This window comes from Pecten maximus, chromosome 1 (genome assembly GCF_902652985.1).
Source record: "Pecten maximus chromosome 1, xPecMax1.1, whole genome shotgun sequence".
Taxonomy (NCBI): Eukaryota; Metazoa; Mollusca; class Bivalvia; order Pectinida; family Pectinidae; genus Pecten; species Pecten maximus.
This window is the reverse complement of record NC_047015.1, coordinates 46,983,811-46,999,718: the sequence shown is the minus strand read 5'-3', so window position 1 is coordinate 46,999,718 and position 15,908 is coordinate 46,983,811. Positions and strand designations below refer to the sequence as shown.

The following is a 15,908-nucleotide window of genomic DNA, read 5'->3' as shown; positions in this document are numbered from 1 at the left end:
TGTTGTTTTGTTTTTGTTTTTTTGTTTTTTGTTTTACTTTTTGACATTGTTTCATTGTCCACATTGTTAGAATTACTTCTTTGTCCCATATTCTAACACGATTCGTTTACATGTATACAGTTATTCCTCCTAGACTATTTTAAGATTCGGGTGGCGATAGGTCGATGGTAGACTGTATGTAATGTTTATCTTAGTTATAATGCGTCCGTTAGTAAAAACATGAATTTTTTCAAACATGACTAGTCATTATAGGAGCTGTAATTCTTGCCACATTCTTTAAAAAATAATTATCAAACATTAATCAAATTTCAGTTGGCACGTTATGGATTGGTAGTATTAATCAGCCCATGACTGCCAACTGAAATGGTATACATGAACAAATATAGTTTCAAAGAATTACAATACATTTTGTCAATGTTTATTTCATAGAAAAGAACGTATCTTATCAGTGTAGTTCCACGGGTCACGGTGATAAACCTGGAGTACCAAAACTAAGTGTGGAGGAAGACCAACTTCGCTTCTTCTCCAACCATTCAGTCAAGCTCGGATTCTGGTACAGGCTTGGAATCTTAGAATTCATCTTGTGACACGCTTACTGATTGGTTACTACGAAAAGTAACGCGTTACTTTTACATTTTAGCGCGTTACCTTTGCATTTTAACGCGTTACTTTTGGTTTTAACGCGTTACTTTTACATTTTAACGCGTTACGTTTGCATTTTAACGCGTTATTTTTGCTTTTTAACGCGTTACTTTTAAATTTTAACGCGTTACTTTTGCTTTTTAACGCGTTACTTTTACATTTTAAGGCGTTACTTTTGCATTTTAACGCGTTAATCTATGCCGTTAAATGGCACGGACCGCCACCCATACGTTTCCGTCTACCCAGACAATCAGGCGACATATCTATTGTGACGTCACATTTTTATCATGATGTTACATTTTTATTATGACGTCACAATTTATTTTCCTATGGGTAGCGCACAATATGACGTTTGTTTGCAAATCTCTGGCATCTATATCGACCAAAGACACAAAAAAAGACAGTTTAATCCTTAGATATACATCAAACCAATCGTTTAAATACAGTATGAAGAAAAGAAAATTCAGGTTTTGTTGCGACGTTGGTAGTCTAGCTACCTTGGTTGCTAAGAAAATACAGTTCCGATGAATCTACAAAAATACACCAGTATTGTTAACAAAATTAAAAGAAACAAATCAACATTTTTGCTTAATACATTTTATGGTTGTCAAGCACAGCGGGTATTGCCACAGATTTAGTAGTTACATGGTCGATCGTTCAATAGGAAGTGCTTCAGTTATTTATTGTTAGCTTACCTCGTGGAGAAGTAAAATATTCACTCATATCCGCAATCCTCAGTTTAGTTTTTGACAAAACACTCACTTGACATTAGCTTTTTGTACAGAGATAATCGGGTAACAGGAGAAAACGCGTAGATCAGTCCTTTGGAAATGGCGCCATATAGTTGACGTTCAGGTAACGTCACAAAGAGACGACGTCATGATTATGTTACCGATTCCCTAATACGCTGAGCTTTTTCACTGCTTTACGCTAATTTTTAAGCAGCCAGACTACCGAGCTGAAGAAGGGAGATATGTAAATATAATGTATTGAACTTCGGTCAATCTCCCGCCATTAAATCGTGTAGTCTTTTCTGCTGGAGAATTTCACTGGGTTAACGTTTTCATTTTCGATAAACATGTAACAGAGAGCTAAATAAATTAAATTTACTTCAATGCTTCCGCTAGGGATTGAACCCTTATCCACTTACTTTAGTTTTCGCTCAACCGATCGAGCTAGAGAGAAGTTCTGTCTAGCCAAGCGGTATAAACTAGTACGGCACTGACGGACAGGATATGTCGTCATGACATGGTAAATATGGAGGTACCTGTACATCACGCTTTCCTGCTGGTATACACAAATAGAAACCATTGTCTAGGCTTACGGCATGTGCCTGTCTTAATAATAAAGTTTGTATAGGATTGTGTCCAACTTTTTTTTTTTTTTTTATAAAATGCTGTAAGACGCTGTCAAGATTTGAAGAGCTTACTAGGCAACTGCTCCGTCAATGATGACATTACGGCACATTATATGACGTCATTAAAGAGATATCCATGCACAACACAAGTTTCAAATGTTTTTGTATCTATCCCATATCCTTGTGATGTATTGGAATGTGACCATAACTTACTCTTATTGACGATGGTCTGTATTAAATCAAAATTTGTTATATATCATCATGTTGCGTTTCTAATCTCAGTCTTACAAATGTAAATGCCCGAATATTTTTGTTTTTATATAATGTTCAATCGAAACAAGCGACTGTTCAAAGGACAACACATGGACCGATATGCACATATGAAACTACAACAGTATACGGTGACTTTTTTTTTGTGTGTGTCGGTTCATATCAACTAGAAACTATAGTAATTCCATCGGGCGGTGCAGCCTTTTGTAACATGTCTTAGAGACAAGGGATTTCTGATTTATAGACCGCTAATTTTGTGATGGGAAAACGTCATGATTATCGCCCACGCTGGTGTTCCTAACAGACAACCTGAGATCTAGGTAATAGGTGATATATACAAATAGGTTCCAGAAGCCTAGGGCTCGAACTAGTGACTGTATCCGAAAGAAAGAAAGAAAGAAAGAATTGATAGATAACTATATTGATAGAATCTGTATATTATATATATGTGAGGATCATGATGTTGCGGATGATCAAGTTTCATTTTATGATATGCCAAGTATACCCCTGTCACATTAACGGGTCAGGTATCTGAAGCCATGTTATTTTTCATATAATTAACAAATTATGTATTTTGGATCTTCAATCAAATTAAAATTAGACTTGTATTTCCGTTACTCTACATCTTCTACAGTCTACTCCGTGGGTGATAGATCGGGATTCTAATATCCAATCTAATGGGCAGACAAATAGAGAAAATACAACGTCTCTATCTATCGACAATTTTTTAAAAGTACTTGGATAAGCTAATCAATCAAAAATGAATCGCTGGGCCTAATCACGTTATTAACCTTGCTGTTATTGTTACAATACTTAACTAAAATGTGTCTGGTGTATTTTCCATTTTAATGCTTTCGGTGCTTACATAATTTCACTTATATATATTTGTTCATGGTGAACACTTTAGTCCTAATTTTATTGTCTATACAATTTTTCAAAACTTGTCTCGTGTTTGGACTTGCACGATTGATCTTCTCTTGGTTTTATTGTTAGGCGTAGGTGGCGCTCTCGCTGTGTCGCCATGTCTGTATCCCTTGGCGACGTGTAAATTTCAAAGCACTGTATTTGTTTGAGCTGTACCCAGCTAACAGCAAATACAACTGTAAATATGGCGAAATGCTATGATTTACCCCGTTTGGAATTGGAGCATATCGTGGGATATAGTAAGTAAATATAGATTTCTAGTTTGTTCAGTTTTGCAACGTTTGTTTCATGTACAAAGATATTATCTGCGTACTGTCAGTACATTACTGTCAGGTCCAACACGCCGAAATTCATGATTCGTGTTTATATTGTTACTGTGTTACCGGTCAACTACAATAATTTCTCAGCATATAAATTATTAAAACTGCACGGATTCATATTGGTTACTTCGTATTATATTTTGAAATGTATATGACCCGTTAAAATTGATCCAAATATAAGTAGAACCTAGAGTGAGTTACTGTACAGCTTCTGTTAAAGCATTCTGCAAGTTGACATCGGTTAGAGAAAGAAAAAGGACTTTGAAGGAGGGAGGGTTGTTAGATTATCAATTGATATAAAGGTATAGAGTGACGTTCCATAACTACTCCGCTATTGATTGATTTTATACGATTGAAATCATATACGGATTTATTCTGTTTGTAGCATTTAATTGTAAATAGTGCTGTACATGGTTACTATAGCTTTGCTACCTTCATAATATATGACCCTCGACATCGATGTAAGCTGTTTGCTAATGATGACGCTTCTTCATGATCATTACTATGTACAGTTTGCGCAGAGTTTAAAAAAACTTGGATATTTGAAAGAAACAGTATTACAACCAAATTCCGAGCAGATAATATATTTTTTCAGATTGTTTTCAGATCTACAGTGTTGATAACTGATCCAAGCTCGTCTTTTAAGTGTATAGTGTCTTCTATAATATTTGATACATTACTAACCAAGGTATTCCATGTTTGCGAGGTGTAGCGTTTACTTAGGACTTTCTACCAGTCTACGTCTTTTAGCCTCCTACATATAGTTTATATTGGCCTTTGTGAGAGTTTCTTTTCCTAGTCTTCGTTTCATGCTTCTCATATTTTATGTACAGTTTAGAAGATAAAAGCAGGTGATCACTCTTCCCAATACTTGGGAGGTAGTCTATATGTTTGATCATGCCCTCCTCATTAGATTCTGATCCCCACGAACCCGCGTCGGCTTGCTTATGTGTTGATAGAGGAAAGAGATCTAGTCTCTAGAAAAATAGTTGAGTGATGATGTTCTGCTATTCTACTCCTTTCATGTTCCCAATCCATTTCAGGCATGATGAAATCCCCAATGTTTGGCTGTTATTACGTGACATAGAGCCTAGTAGTAATTTAATCTCCTCTTTGTTGGGCTGACTACTGTTAGGACTTCTACACTAGGAGATATAGTTGCCTTCTACCTTCATGTTAGGGAGAAGTTCCATTTAGGTCAGTTGGTAGAGTGATGAAACAGGTCATTTGTTTGGGTTTGATCCCCGGCAGAGGTACAATACTTTCTTTCCTTTGGTGCAAGTTCAATCCAACCAGATAGAACCAGTTACTTTTTATGCCATTTGACTGCAGCGCTTCAACCAAATATAACCTGGGTTCGAGGGTAAACACATTTGAAAAGGGGGAATGGTGTGACAGGTTTTAATTGTAAATAGTGTACATGGACTTAATATTATCCTATAAATCTAATCATAATAAGTTAATACTCCCAACAATATTGTTAGAGGATCAGGACTGCAAGTAAATTTTGACTGGCGCTGCCGCACATGTCACAGTAAGCACAATAATGTCATAATAACACAGCCAACCAGCAGTTATAAATCAGAGTAATTTATGAATTCTGAATTTAAAAAAAAATATATTTTTTTTTAATGTCCAGGGAAACCATTGATTGTATCATATCATCAACATCCTTTTGATGCTGAAATGGAAAATAAATGGAATGAGAATTCTGTTAAAGAGGCACCTGATTTTAATGGGTTTTTTTTACATTGTTTTTAGGTGGAATTTCAAATGGCCTCCATGTACATCCTGACGAGCAACATCTTATCTACTCACTCGGTGTCACTGTCATCATTGAAAACATCGAAACAAAAAAACAGCAAACTCTTATGGGACATTCAGGCAATGTGTCTTGTCTGACTGTCTCCAACTCGGGGAAATACATCGCTTCTGGCCAAGCCATTCATATGGGCTTCAAAGTTAGTCATTCTTAATGAGTTTTTACTGTCAGGTCCACATCTATCTTTCCTAATCGAATTTACTGTAATTGAAACAGCAATATTGCTTCTTTTGCTGCAACAGTTTTAAGTAATACAGATTCTGCACTGTTATGTTTTTCTACACATTCCATGTGACAGAATAATAATGCTATATTTTGCTATTATATTATAAATATAATCATGTTTCCAAGGTTTATGTATTATCAAAAATTTATATCAAAAATTATTTTGGAATAGAAACAATTCTTGTTTGTATTTATATGGTTCAATATTGAAAATACTGTAAGTCATCTTATATTCTAACTTTAGTGCAAAGTTAAAATGGCTTCTATTTTTACAGGCTGACATAATCATATGGGATTATAAAAAGAAAGAACTTTATGCCCGACTAAAACTGCACAAAGTGAAAATTGAGGCATTGGCATTTTCCCCAAACGACAACTACCTCCTTTCCTTAGGAGGACAAGATGATGGATCGTAAGTTTTGGCTAAGAAAGGGGCAGGGACTGCCATCTAAATTCTACAAAGACCCATTTAAATAGTTTGCAAATTACTTAATACTTGACATGTAATGCTATCATCTACCAAGATTATAAGCAATTTGACCCAATTCCTTTGGAACTTCGAGGGCATTCACAATATAACTATTAATGGGAATAGATTTGTCATGCTGGCTCTAATTAAACCTTGTGAAGCTATGCATAACATTTGGGCATCTTGTTTTTAAATGCAATATTGCCTTTGTAGATGTCATTCAATTCATTTAATTGTCATTTCTCCACCTGATTTGACAGGAATAACTGTAACCATCACTGTTCAAATGAATCAAACCCATCTTACTGTTAGATCATCACTTTTATCACATGATTTTCTTTAAATTTGCAACTGAATTCACATATAAGGTAATGCATATCATCAACCAACTGTTTGTTTGTCAGTTTGATTATTTACAAATCGTTTTTTGTTTTTGTGTATTTTTCTGACAGAGTGGTGGTGTGGAATGTCAATACCAAAAATTCAATCTGTGGTGAACGAGCTCAACTTAAAAGTGCTGGAAATACTATGGCTGTCGGATACCATGAGAGTAATGAAAACATATTCTTCACATGTGGAGAGTAAGTATTATTATCATTTCATCTCTTTTACATGGGAAAATCAACAGTTGATAAAATGAAATCAATATATTTCCGGTAATTTACTAGGTAACTGCAGAATTTTTTATTAATTAAAGAGTGTAACCATGGTTATTTTTTGTTGTCTGGATATTATATTTGGATGATGTTTTTTTCAGTCGTACTCTGAGAGTTTGGGATCTGGATGTGGAAAACAGAAAAATAAAGCCAGTAGATGTCAACATGGGTCAGTTCAACAGAATCTGCAAGTGTATACAGGTATGTCCTAATTCTGGAAATGTATACAGGTGTGTCAATGTTACAGGTATGCATATACAGGTGTATCACACGTACCAGTTCATTCAAATGTGAGACCAACAGACAGAAGTACTGTATCCACCAGTCAGTTTCTGGCACATGGACCAATTTATTTTACTTTATTACTTGTGCTAAGTCACCTAAGTGTCACATGTAGTATTTGGGGGGAACCAAAACACCCCTCAATATGAGGATTAACAATAACAGTCACCATTAGATCCATCAAGCAGAAATGCTAGGACCTGTCGGTAGCAAGGGTAGCAGTGTACAGTCAAAGAGCGCAATTCTGCCAATTTCTGGAAAATAACTTTTAATAAGGCACATGTTTTATATATGTAATCATAATCAGTAACCCTACCTATTACCTATACTAAAGTATATATATATACATATATTTTTAATATATACAGCATTTGCAATTTTAACACAGCTGTGAAGGATAAGTAAACTTATTTTTTCTCTGTTTTTTAGACCTGTGAAAACCATGGTAACCACTTCAAAAATCCTTTAAAAATTGCAAAATGTCATGATTTTTTTACCCAAAATGACAATTCCCTACACCACAATTTTTTTTTCTGAAACATTTTAAATTAAATATAACAGAATTAATCTTGACATAGGAAGCAGACCACAGTAGGATTATTGTAAGCATGGCCATGTGTGATTTTTTTCAAGAAAATCACCTTGAAGTGCCTCAAAAAATTCTACAATCTACTTGTCTGTACTGTCACCATTACTTCACTGTTCATATAAACAGGTGTGTCACCAATTCATATTTTATTCACTGATTACATCAGATTTGTTTTGTGTTAATACTTTTTTTTACAATGACAAAAAATTTGTTAATTAAGGCACATGTACAAATATTTTACAATGCATATATCAAAAATCAGATTCAAATATCAAAACTTGTGATTTTTGTTTCATTATTCTAGATGAAAGGTGACTACCTGCTGTGCGGTACTACCACAGGAGATATACTTGGTGTAAACAAAGATACAAAACTTCTCCAGTTTCATGGTCCAGGAGGGCCAAACATTAAAAAACAGAAAAATTTTAGTTGCGGGGTTACTGCCCTTGCTCACGTCTTCGACAAACAGATGTTGGTAGGATCTGGAGCGGGAGAGGTTGCATTAGTGACATACAGTCTTAACAAGAAAAATGAATGGGTGTTTGAGAAGAAAAGGTATCATATTTTTCCTTGTCCAACTATCACCTATTATGTGCATTAGATAAATCTTCTATTTGAGGTACTCATTGGTACAACTTTTGTAGCAAACTTTAGAACTATTTTGAATATATATATATATTTATATAGGCTCTTGTAAGTAATAACGATGGTATGGTCCAATATAGATACTAACAAACAGACGTTCGCTTGGTCCATATCACTAGAATGTAAAAATGTAACTTCGTTTTGATTGGCTGATACAGCCGCATTTGATCATTTTATAAAGTGATTTTCTTTTTCTCCCTCCTCTGGTTTCGAAATGTAAAGTGTTTCTTAATTTGCAATAATCATTGCAATATCCATGTGAGCAATACAGGCCCTTTGTGCCTCATGTTTTTTTTATGATATATCATTTCTAGTATAACCAAACGATACATAATGTTATTGTTATTGAACAGGTCTTGGTTGGATCAGAGCTCTAAGGATGAAAATGTTGCTGTGGCTTCCATTGCATTAAGAGGCAAAGGACACCAGGTAAAACTACAGACAAATTGGTTAAAACCATTGCATTATTCATATTCCTGTACCAGTACAACACCCCTCCCCCAAAAAAAATAATAATATAAAAATATATATCTGGAGGAATCTGTACTTAAATGAATCATCTTTAAAAAAGTTCAAAATTATTTCATTCCACAAATGGACTGCCATCCCATATCTACCGGTAATATAATGTCTTCACACATTTCCACTTTGATAGACCATTACGATAATCTACCAAAATGTATATAATCTTGGTTTTTTTTCCAGTTTTTTGTTGGAATGACCAACTCCCAGATCTACAAGTTCAATTTCGCAGACTTCTCATGTGAACTTATCAAAACCTCCCACTTCAAGAAGGTGACAGATATTGCTTTCCCATCGTAAGTTCGTCAGATAGCAGTATCTTGTGTAGTATCGTATGCAATGAGGACATTCTGTTTTTCTTTTACTAAATAAAAACAAATTGATTCTGCTGGGCACTTTGTGCTAATTCAAATTAGTTTTTTTATGAAATTTCATAGATATTTTGTGTTTCGAGAAATGTTCGAGATTATCTTTTATAGTCCTGTCAGAAGGAAACAATATTTCCAGAGGACTTTGAAGTTCAATTCTATGAGTGCTTGACACTGACTGCCTGTAAGGTATAGCTTGTTAGAAAAGAATTAATATTGCATATGTAGGATTAATATCTTAATTATGATTAATTTTCCATTGTTGGTATGCAGAATGCAGCTTTCTGATTGGTTGAGTTTTTCTTTTCATACCTATGTGAAAAAAATAGGAAATGGCCAGAAAAAGTGACATCACAATACGACCATTGACGTTGCGTATTGATTTGTTCAAAAGAATCCCTTATCAAATAAGTTAAATTGTACATAAAACATGTTTTAACTTTGAAGTACAGTTTCAGAAATTAATTATAAGTATTGCAAATATAAGCATTGATGTCATTTTTTTTAGTTTCATCGGGGTATGAAAAAAATTTGTTTGCAAACTGTATGAATCCGCATAGCGGATTCTTACAGAAGTTTGCAAAAAAAATTTGTTCATACCCCTATGAAACTAAAAAATAATCAACGCTTATAATTAATTTTTGAAAATAATTTTCTATTTCAAAACATCTTTTATGTACATTTTTACTGGTTTTATATGGGAGTCTTTTTCTCAAATCAATACGCAACGTCAATCGTCGTATTGTGACGTCACATTTTTCTCGCCATTCTCGGAATTTTTGTTTCCTAGTGGTATGAAAAAAAATCTCAACCAATCAGAAAGCCATACAATGGAAAATTAATTATAGAGGTATGAAAGAAAAATGTTTGTAAGAATTTGCGCTTTGCTTCGCAGATTCATACATGTACAGTTTGCAAACATTTCTTTTTCATACCCCTATGAAACTAAACCATATTGACCTCAGTGCTTAATTAAACAGAAAATGAAAAAAAAATCCTGGATTTGAATGGTACAGTTTCCAAATCATGACAACCTGATGTCACAGATACATAGTCAATAAATCTTTCATTTACAGAAGAACAAATGAACTGTTTGTGACGTCCCAGTTGGGACAGATCCGATTCTGGCTGACGGCCGCGGGTGGCAAGGAAATTTTGAGACATACAATAGCTAACATGACCTGTACCTCCCTGGCTTTGACAGAGGATGGCAGTATGGTCTACACTGGTAAGTGGAAACCCTGTCTGAGGCTTGGCGCATATATCATGAAGACTGATACTCTTAATTTCAAATGCAGAAATACAGATTTCATATAGACCACTTCTCATGTATGAAGTTCAAAATTGGTTTACAATACTAGGTTCATTATTGTTGTAAACCAAATGCGGTCAGTTCAACCAATTAAGATCTTTTGACCCTTGAACTCTGCAGCATTTTATAGATGTCAGGTGAATACCTATTCTCCTTTTGATTTGATTGTAGACTGAATGTTGTTCTAGTTTTTTTTCGAACTTTCACTGATGTAGTCCACACACACTGATATTGTGCAACTGAATTTACTTTTTCATGTGTTTTATGACAGTTATGCCCCTTCCTCTATTTGTTAACTGAATCTTGTCTGAACATCTACAGTTTTTCATCAAAAACCTTAATGATGTACATATAATGTAGTCAGCTTATACACTAAAGATGTGCACATGAACTAATTCCAATTTTTGCATTCCAGCATGGGATGATGGGAAAATCCGAGGTTTTTGTTTTGCAAAAGGAAAAAATGGTCTTTCCCTTAAACCAATGTTTGTGATAAATGATGCTCACAGTAATGGTGTGACCGCTCTGGCCTGTACCTCTGATGGTATATGCATCATCAGTGGAGGCGGAGAGGGACAAGTCCGTTTATGGAATGTCAGTTGTGGATCAAATAACGACAATGCCACAACCAGCTTGATACACAATATGATGGAGCACAAAGGATCCGTCTCTGCCATCAAGATTAGCAAGGATGACAAGAGTTGTGTGTCGTCTAGCCATGATGGAACAACCATCATCTGGGACCTCCAGTGAGTAATTTATTAACTTATAGTTTGCATATTCATCAGCTTTCATCTGAATCTCAAGCATTGAATTAATCACTACACACTAGAATTCAAGGTCAAAGATATTTTCATGAAGCAGCTTGTATTGATGTTTCAGGAGTAAGCGTCGACTCCAGATTGTGTTTGCAAACACATTGTTCAAATGTGTGGTGTTCAACAGAGAAGAGAACCAGATTGTGACAAGTGGCACCGACAGGAAGTTAGTCTACTGGGACAAAAAGGACGGCTCAAGGATTCGTGTTCTTGATGGATCAGAAAGTGGCTCTATCAATGCCATGGACATCACAGAAGATGGCAGTATCATTGCTACAGGAGGTGATGACAAAATTCTCAAGGTCAGTTAACATTTATTAGCTCACCTGGCCCGAAGGGCCGGTGAGCTTATGGCATGGTGCGGCGTCTGTTGTCTGTTGTCCGTCCGTCAACTTTTCCTTTAAATCGCTACTAGTCCTAAACTACTCAGTGGATGTTGACCAAATTTGGTCTGAAGCATCCTTGGGTGAAGGAGAACCAATTTTGTATAAACAGTGGGTCTGGCCCCCCCCCCCCCCCCCCCCCCCCAGGGGCCTTAGGGGCGGGGCCCAATAGGGGAAATATAGCAAATTCTTTTAAATCCTTCTTCTTCTGTAGAAATGAAGGGATTTGATTCATATTTGGTCTGAAGCATCCTTGGGTAAAGAGGAACCAATTTTGTATAAACGGTGGGTCTGGCCTCCCAGGGACCTGAGGGGTGGGGCCCAATAGGGGAATATAGCATATTCTTTAAAATCCTTCTTCTTCTGCAGGAATAAAGGGATTTGATCGATGTTTGGTCTGAAGCATCCTTGTGTGAAGGGGAACCAATTTTGTATAAACGGTGGGTCTGGCCTCCCAGGGGCCTGAGGGGAGGGGCCCAATAGGGGAAATATAGCAAATTCCTTGAAATCCTTCTTCTGTAGGAATAAAGGGATTTGATCCATATTTGTTCTGAAACATCCTTGGTTGAATTAAGGGGAACCAATTTTGTATAAACGGTTGGTCTGGCCCCCCCCCCCCCCCCCCAGGGGCCTGAGGGGCGGGGCCCAATAGGGGAAATATAGCAAATTCTTTAAAATCCTTCTTGTTCTGTAGGAATAAAGGGATTTGATCCATATTTTTTCTGAAACATCCTTGGGTGAAGGGGAACCAATTTTGTATAAATGGTGGGTCTGACCCCCAAGGGGCCTGAGGGGCGGGGCCCAATAGGGGAAATGGAGGCAATTCATTTGAATTGCTGCTAGTCATAAGTTATGAATGGATTTGAACCCAATTTGGTCAGAAACATCATTGGGGGAAGGAGAACAGATTTTGCATAAATGGTGACTCTGACCCTGGAGGGGCCAAAGGGGCAGGGCTCCATAGGGGAAATAGAGGTAATTCCTTTAAATCGCTACTTGTCATAAAGTCATTAATGGATTTGAACCCAATTTGGTCAGAAACATCCTTAGGGAAAGTGAAACAGATGTTGCATTAATGATGGCTTTGACCCTAAAAGGGCCAAAGGGGTGGGGCCCCAGAGGGGAAATAAAGGTATTTCCTTTAAATCGCTGCTAGTCATAAAGTTATGAATGGATTTGAACCCAATTTGGTCAGAAACATTATTAGGGGAAGATGAACAGAATTTGCATACATGGTGACTCCGACCCCCGAGGGGCCAAAGGGGCAGGGTCCCATAGGGGAAATAGAGTTAATTCCTTTAAATCGCTTCTAGTCATAAAGTTATGGAATGGATGTTCTAAAATCAATTCTTGAGGTCTTTTAGACCCTTAGAGAGTCTGGACTTCATCAGTTGGGATCCCTACACAATAACTATATATAGCATTGTTTGAGATTGACAAATAAAACGAATTAAACATGAAGATTATTTTGACATTTGGTCTAATCCAACCAGGTGAGCGATACAGGCCCCATGGGCCTCTTGTTGATTTTAAAAATCAACCACTTATTTTTTTTTTTTACTTTAGTTGAGTTTTGGTAAGGAATGATTATAAGGTTTATACACCAAAAAACTGCATTCCTTTACTTCACTTTTTCTGCATAGTGGTTTAAGCATATATATTTTTCCACCAGCTCTCCATCTCTCTCCCACCCCATCCCCACTATGTAGAACATTCCTTATAATTATACCTCCACTTAGTAAAGTGGATATATATTAATGAATTTATTCACTACATCTCATAAACCCCTTGGCGGATTTAGTTTATATTCACAACATAACATCACACTTATCAAGTTATACACTTGATTATAAATTGATGGTCATTGGCTTAGGTTAAATGTCAAAGGTCAAGCTTGCATGCAAGAAATTCTATTGTTAACTTGATGAGGAAGATTGGGGTATATCAATGAGCCCCTACTCAATTTGCTTTTATCTAATTTATAAGTATATGTACAAGCAACATATTTTCAGTCAACTGTCAATAAATATAATTATATACATATTCCAAGTATAATAATAATAATAATAAACAAAAATCATTTTGTTCTTTCATTTCAATTGTCACAAAATTCACAGTGCAACTATACATCAAATTGCTGACTGGTTATCCTCAATATTTAGCCCTATTCATAAACATATGTACTTTATTACTCATCATCCAACAATAAGCTCATGCCTAGTAATTATAAACCAACCCACATCTATTGCCGTACAGTAAAATTTCAAAAGGAATGTAATTAATTATCCAGACTTTGAATCAGGGGTTACAGTACATATTGACCTCCTTGTCTTATTACAGGATATTGGTTGATATAATAGGAATTATAGGTAAAAAATAATATTTTCTTCCTACAGTTGTGGAATTACGACAAAGGAGAAGTGATATCAGTCGGACTTGGACACAGCGGAAACATCCAGAGGATCAAGATTTCACCCGACAACTCTAGTATCGTTAGTGTAAGCGATGACGGCGCTATCCTAGTCTGGAAATTTCCTCGACATCTTCTCTAAAATAGAACATATAGCAAAAAACCTACCAAAGGAAGGGCAAGAAAAACAGACAGACATTCTGTGGACATTAACATCGAAAGAGTGACCATCTTAAGACTCAATTTCAATCAAGTAATGATAGGAAATGCCACACAATTAAGCTGCCTAACCTGTCACCTAATTTTTTAGATAAAATTGTGACAAATCCTGAGTCTTGATGGTGTGTTGGATTTGCAACAAGCTCAGCAATTCTATATACACTCTGGAAAAAAAGAATGAAAACTGATACATATTATCTACATGAACTTGACACTTTCAAATGACTTTTGACATTTTAGAATGAATTACTTTATGTTTTTGTACATTACAGCTTTATTGAAACTTTCTACTCATAGACATTTCAATTTCAGTAGTCAGAGGATGACTCAATAAGACAGGTTTGTTTAACCAAATATATACACTACAAAGTTGTATATTTTTGCTTCCTTAAACCCTGAATGTATGTACATTTGTATATTATTATTATTATGTTTCAATTTCACCTTCCGGAAGTGAGATGAATGGAATATCACCTATTTTTATGTAAAATTCAGAAGCTATAGTGTCTTAATTTAAGAAGTATAGGCAAAAAGGAAATTAGTTTCTCAGACCAATATTTTTACAAAGAATTAAGTATTAAGGCACTGGGGTGTTTATTATACATATATGTATATATAAATATCTAGGAGCTGTCCACCATTATCATATCATTAGAAGACTGTTATCATCAGTTTTCATACCTTTTTGGGCAAACCCTTGACCTCAACATGTCTCCCTCCTATATATTACAAACATTATTAAACAAGGGAGAGTACAATGTATATATCTCAACAATGCTGTAGTTGGGGAACTGGTGCCTGAGAAACAAATGTTTATTTTGGCCTATATTGTATTTTTCTTTAATTATAATGTCTACTTTTTAGTTGCAGTAAAAGGTGATCCATTTAGAACTTTGTGATACAGTTTATGTTTGTTATACACGATGTCATGTATATTTTGCCAAATGTACATTAAAACTTAACCAAGATTCATCTGTACAGAATTATTCATTAATTTAAAACACATATTGAAATATAGGTGCCCTACAATAGTAAGTATGGGATCTGTCATCTAGTTGTGCATTCTTCAAGATCCTGAAATTCCAGCAGCCATTTTGGATTTTGACACAAAAAGATGACCATGTTCATTACAAGTCCAAGTTGTGAGAGATCCCAGAGGGATCTTGCCACTCACCATTGAATGACCCTCATTGGGTCTATGTAAGACTGATCTGTTCTCTACTTTTATCTTCTTCCCCCATAATCATTGTAAAAACCTTAAACATACATAATTTAAGAAAGTTCATTCAATTGTCAAAATTCTCAAAATGGTGGCCTGTCTGCTATTTGTCTTCTGATCAGTCTTAAAATTTGATGTGCATAGCTAGAGATTAGGGGAAATCCACATACAAATTTTGAAAAAAAAATCCCTGATGAACTTTAGCAGAAATAGTGAAAACAGACTTAAGCATTCAAAATTCAAAATGAAATCTCAAAATTGATTCAATATGCAAAATAAGAGACCAAGGAATCAATATACAAAATTTGAGAAAATACGACAGATCCCTGAAGAACTGAGAAATATCAGTAAGAAAAATATAAATGGCCACCTGTCAGCCATTTCGTTTTTCTGATCAGTCTCAAAACTGATCATACACAACAAGGAACCAAACGGAACCTACCTATGAAATTTAAA

General features: G+C 35.5%; 1 protein-coding gene across 1 annotated transcript; it reads left to right on the top strand.

Moving 5' to 3' along the window:
* Positions 1-3,275: 3,275 nt before the first annotated feature.
* Positions 3,276-15,205, top strand: LOC117335694 (cilia- and flagella-associated protein 52-like). The gene is made up of 12 exons (XM_033895859.1): positions 3,276-3,432; positions 5,275-5,474; positions 5,836-5,972; positions 6,482-6,610; positions 6,787-6,886; positions 7,861-8,111; positions 8,555-8,630; positions 8,907-9,019; positions 10,168-10,319; positions 10,819-11,152; positions 11,286-11,523; positions 14,001-15,205. Exons 1-12 carry the CDS (start codon positions 3,378-3,380, stop codon positions 14,154-14,156), a joined length of 1,941 nt encoding a protein of 646 aa, XP_033751750.1. The 5' UTR covers positions 3,276-3,377; the 3' UTR covers positions 14,157-15,205.
* The last annotated feature ends 703 nt before the right edge of the window (positions 15,206-15,908 follow it).